Genomic DNA, 5,405 nt, shown 5'->3' with positions numbered 1-5,405 from the left:
CTCGGTACAAAAAAAGAAAAATAAATCGATGAAATCGTATGTTGAAGATATAATTTCACTGAAATCACATCTTCAACTTGCGATTTTTAGTTGGCTTGCCACCTCACCTTGAAATCGTGGGTTCAAAATGAGATTTTGTCACCTAGTAGCCCAGTCAGCCCATCTACCATATTTTAGAAAATAAGTTTGAATGAAGGGTAGATTTGAAATTAAGTTTTTAAAACATAATATTTTTAAAAAAATCTATCCATTGTAATCTCAAAACCTACCAACCATAGAGAATAACTTATTTAATTAATTATACCGTAGAAGCCCCCTATTCAGAGGGCTGCTAAGCTAGCCATTCACTCCATACCCCATGAACAAAAATCATATGGGGCAGGCACTATAAAATATCATATAGGGCGGGCTTCATAATATGCTACATGTCTCTTAATATTAATATTAAAGAATAAGTCTAAAAGTCAAAAACTTTTCAACCGATGGAGTTATTAGTCTCATGATTAAAGCATTTTGTTTCTTCCTCATTTTCAGCATATAACAATACATATGATCTGACTATATGATATATACTAAATATATAACCAAGTGATATATATTGTAAGCTTTTTTGATATATATCTAGTAACGATCCAATACATACCTGCAGCTAAATTGATATATAGTTTATCGAACTTAGTATTTACGGATACATAATATATGACTAGTTGATATACTTCTAGCAAAATATTCATCCAACATCTTAATACATTCCTCTAAATAAAGTGATATATAGTTTTTAAAACATAGCATTCATCAGCACACAGCACATAAGCAAATGATACATACTAGATGGCTTATTGATACATACTGTAAGCTTTTTGATACACATATGGTAAAAACCCAATACACAATTTAAGGTCATTTCTCCTCCTCCAAGATCTTTGCATGTAAAAGTTCATGAAAACTGTATATCATTTTATTGAAAAGATATATTGAAATATCGGATGAATATTTTGCTAAGTGTGTTCAACTGATCATATATTGTATACTAGTGAATATTAAGTTTGATAAATTATGTATCAATTTATTTATAGATATATTTTAGACCGTTACTGGATGTGTATCAAAAAAACTTCTAGTATGTATTAATAAGCCATTTAGTATATTTTATTTGCTCATGTGCTATATATTGATGAATGCTATATTTTGAAAATTGTGTAGTGCATTATCTAGAAGTATGTATTGAGATGTTAGATGAATATTTTACTAGGTGTATATCAACTTATCATATACTCTGTACTGATGAAACTAAGTTTGGTAAACTATGTATTAATTTAGCTGTAGATGTATATTAGATCGTTGTTGGGTATGTATCAAAAAAGCTTACAGTATGCACCATCTGATTATATATTTAGTATATATTGTAGGTCATATAATATGCATTATTATGTACTATAATATGCATTACTATGTATTGAAAATTAAAAAAAAATATTTTTATCATGAGATTAATAACTTCATCAATAAAAAAAATTTTAATTTTTAAATTTATTTTTAAAAATTAATATTAAAAGATGTATGGCACGTCATGAACCCCGTCCCACATGATATTTTATAATGCCCGCCGCACATGATTTTTGTTCCCGTCTAACCCATACCATTTTTCTTATATAACCCATCATTCAAAGAAAATAATTATCCATGCAACAAAAGACCACATCTCCGAGTCCACTACGGGATAGGACTACGGAGCCCTCCTCCGTGGAAGTATGCAAGCTCGGAGAGGCCTCTTCATGACAAAGGCGAATTCCAGCTTCTCCGACAAATCCACCTCCTCCCCGTCCACAGCCTTCCACTCGAACTCACTCACCAAATTGGCCACAAAGTACTCGAGATGCAGCATGGCCAGCCCCAGCCCCGGGCACATCCTCCTCCCCACCCCAAACGGCATCATCTTGATCTCCCTACTCCCGGTTATGTCCACCCCCTCGCCCGAACCCCCGGCCAAGAACCTCTCCGGCTTGAACTCCATCGGCTCCTCCCACACCTTCCCATCCCAACTCATCTCTGCCACCATAAAATTAACCGACGCGTTCTTTGGTATCAAATACCCATCTAAGATCACATCCTCCCTCACCTTGTGGGGCAGCACGAGGTGGCCCGGCGGGTGCCGCCGCAACCCTTCCATGACCACAGCCTTGAGATATGGCATCCTTTGCAAGTCCTCCTCCTTAATCTCCTCCCCGTCTTTCCCCACCACCTCCTCGATCTCTTCCAACAGCTTCGCTTGTATGTCTTGGTGCTTCACGAGGTTCGCCATGATCCACTGCAACGCCGTTGAGGTCGTATAGGTGCCCGCGTTCAGAAACTCCAAGCACAAGGCCACCGTCTCCTCTTCGGTCAGCTTCCTTCTCCCTTCCTCAGGGAGTTCCATGTCGAGGAGCGAGTCAACGTAGGAGTAAACGTACCCTCCTTCCTCCCTCTTTTGCTGCTGTTGTTTCTTGTGTTCTTTTCGAGCTTCAATCAAGGGCACAAACATCTCTGCCAGTTTTTGATACATTTGAGAAGCTGTCTTGATCCGATTCCGGAAAACGTACCTCGTGATTCTTGGAAGGAAGCCAAGGATGTTAAGCTGGCTCCTGTAGAGCAGTAAGCATCGGTTTGAGATCTCGATGTCCTTAATGGCTTTCTCATCTAATTTCTCCCCGAAACACATGAGAACCAATAAATAGAACATGGCGACGTGAAAGCTCTCCATGGCAGTGACGGCACCGGCATCATTCGAATCGGCTTGGGATCGGAGGTGGTTGGTGAGGACTTGAAGGACCCAGGCTCGGTGGGGGGCATAGAGCTTGACACGGGAGGAATGGAGGATCTCGGATATGAGGTTGCGGCGGAGAAGACGCCAGAGGGGGCCGTAGGCGGCGGTGGAGATGGTGTGCTGGTTGCCGCTGAGGAAGCGGGCTGCGGGGACCGGAGTGAGGCGGTCGGAAAGGGAGGTGCCGTGCTCGATGAGGGCACGGTGGGCAAGGCCACGGTCAAAGATGAAGATGGCCGGGCGGGAGCCTATGTGAAGGGTGACGATGGGGCCGTAGCGAGCGCGGAGGTCCCGAAGGACGGGTTCCAGCTCTTGCAAGGGCCGCCGGAGCCAGAAAAATTTGCCGAGAAGTCGCAGCGCTGGGGGGCCGGGGGGAAGCCTTCTCTTCTTGGTAGCATTGGTGGTGGCTTGGTGGAGGAGGAGGGTGAGGCCAGTGGCAAGGGAGAGGGAAAGGAAGACAAGGAGCCAAACCTCCATCTTTTCGCCGGCTTCCTTTTTTCTGCGGCTGCTGAAGAGGCATGGTGTATTTTATGGGTGGTGGTGGGGTGTAGGACGCCCAGGTCAAGCGCTGGATGGCTCCCAGTTTTTGAACCTGACAAGCTTCGGAGCAGGTGCAGATGCCAGGCTATGGAACGATTTTTATGTATTTTTCAAGGTTTGATGACATAGATAACGCCAAGTGTTGTTATTATAACGGCTAAAAGAGGTAACATTAAAGTGCGAAACAGTAGGTGCACTTAGGGATGGTTGAGATAGCAGGATGCCACGTTGCTACACTTTGAGCAGCCCGTTCGTTGTTGTGATGTCTTTGGTTGCAACACATACCCAATCAGTTTCAAGTTAAATATTAATTATAGGTGTTGATAATCGACTAATGCATGAAGTTATCTCTTTCATGAAACAAGATCAATCATTTTTTTGCATCAAAGATACAACCCAAACCATCCTTTAGAAGGCTATACTGTGGGAGATTTATTTGTTCTAGTTGTTTATTTTGGTCGACGAATGGGTTCAGATTAGTCTTATAATTCGAAGTATTCTAGATTTTCTTTTGTGGTTATTAAAGACTAGGACTCCAAGTTCCTTGGCCATCAAGCATTTTTGTGTCCCAATCACAGGTGAGGAAGAAGCGTAGCATCGTGGCTTAACTTTGTGACCAAAGACTAGTTCTCATCAGGCCATGTGCAGCCACGGTTGTGAATAAAAGCAAGCAATAAAACAAATAAACAATATTTCTACATCATGATATGGCGGAAGAAATATTTTATAAAAATAGAAAGAGAAGTTCTGATGGTAAAACCATAATGACAAGTTGCTGACCCTGCAGCATTGTCGGACAAAAAAAAAACAAAGACCTGCTAACAAAACGCTTGATTCGCTGCTGGACGAATCATTCCTTCATGAAGAAGGCTAGAAGGTCGGCCATGTTGTGGTGTTGCCATAAGACTCCGATTAAAGTTGATGTGGACAAGGTCAGGTGCCAATTCGAGAGCCAGGATGTCGAAAAAGAACTTGTAAGGAAAGTCCACACATGTCGGACATTCTCCGGTAGAGGACTTTTGAATGTCTAAGCTAACCGGAGCTTGAAAATAGTAAAAGAGAGAGAGGAGCAAAGAGAGAAAAATAAGAACACATGAGCATTTTCTCTCTGAAGTCGAGCTTATCTTGAGGATCCCCTTCTTACTTCTTTATATAGAGGTGAGGATGTAGGCCGTTACATCTGAACCCAATAGGCTATCAGGCCAGGCCATTATCTGTCAGGCCTTTAGGATAGAAAATCTACCCACTAAATTGAAAATTAGAGTTTGTTGGTTATAGGTGGTGGCCATATTCTAACAGTTTGTTAGAAGATTCTGATAGATTGTCCACATTGCTAATAGGTTGGTGATTTGAGGTTGGCACATAGCCAAAGTCTTGTCCTGGATGTGCCCATATTAGTGCGGGCCATGAGACCTCATCTTATGTGGTTGGCAAGATCCCGATCTTAGAGTCGGTAGACATCTAAGGTTGGGATTAGATGGAAGCCATCGAAACCATTTCGTCATGGCGGTTTTGACGAATCATCGTTTGGAGTCATTGGCGCTAGTTTGACCACTGGGTCAGTGGTGGCATGTTGATGTCCTGGGCATTCGATCGAGGATGATGTCCAGGGACTAAATTTGATGAAGTTGTCCGGTTCCTTATTAGGACGTGCCAATGATGTTCATCGTCAGGGTTTACCTCGGTGCTTCAGCTGATTCGAATAGGATGTCCGAGGTAGGATGAGACCTGAGGACCATGGTCGAGATAGTATGATCATATGATATTTGCCCCCCACTTCTTAGCTTGAAGTGACTATTTTGGGTGAAGAAAATAGTAGTCCTCGAAATATATTTTCGATGCATGTCCGAGTCGACAAATCTAAGTTGTTTGTTCATCGTTTGACAAAATTCAATGGCAAATTGACAAGTCACTTCGTAAATTGCACCTTAATTATTTGGAGAGATTCGATGCTTCATGGATTTTGATGCATTTATGATGGATGTGCAGCTCAAGGTGGATTATTATTTTGGCTTCTAAGGTCAAGAATCGGTGGCTATGGGCCAGCCAAGTGGATATTGCCATA

At 42.0% G+C, this 5,405-nt stretch overlaps 1 protein-coding gene across 1 annotated transcript; it reads right to left on the bottom strand.

Annotated features, from left to right (window-relative positions):
- Nucleotides 1-1,513: 1,513 nt before the first annotated feature.
- Nucleotides 1,514-3,437, bottom strand: LOC105059717 (cytochrome P450 89A2-like). The gene has a single exon (XM_010943132.4). The coding sequence runs from the start codon at nucleotides 3,275-3,277 to the stop codon at nucleotides 1,727-1,729; it is 1,551 nt and encodes a 516-aa protein (XP_010941434.1). The 5' UTR covers nucleotides 3,278-3,437; the 3' UTR covers nucleotides 1,514-1,726.
- Nucleotides 3,438-5,405: the final 1,968 nt, after the last annotated feature.

The sequence above is a fragment of the Elaeis guineensis genome, chromosome 16 (genome assembly GCF_000442705.2).
Source record: "Elaeis guineensis isolate ETL-2024a chromosome 16, EG11, whole genome shotgun sequence".
NCBI classification, from domain to species: domain Eukaryota; kingdom Viridiplantae; phylum Streptophyta; class Magnoliopsida; order Arecales; family Arecaceae; genus Elaeis; species Elaeis guineensis.
Note: the sequence above shows the minus strand (reverse complement) of the source record. Positions and strands in the feature narration are given on the sequence as shown.

What these genes read in the sequence shown, in the direction of transcription:
- LOC105059717 (XM_010943132.4), bottom strand. Translation starts at nt 3,277, where the DNA reads ATGGAGGTTTGGCTCCTTGTCTTCCTTTCCCTCTCCCTTGCCACTGGC.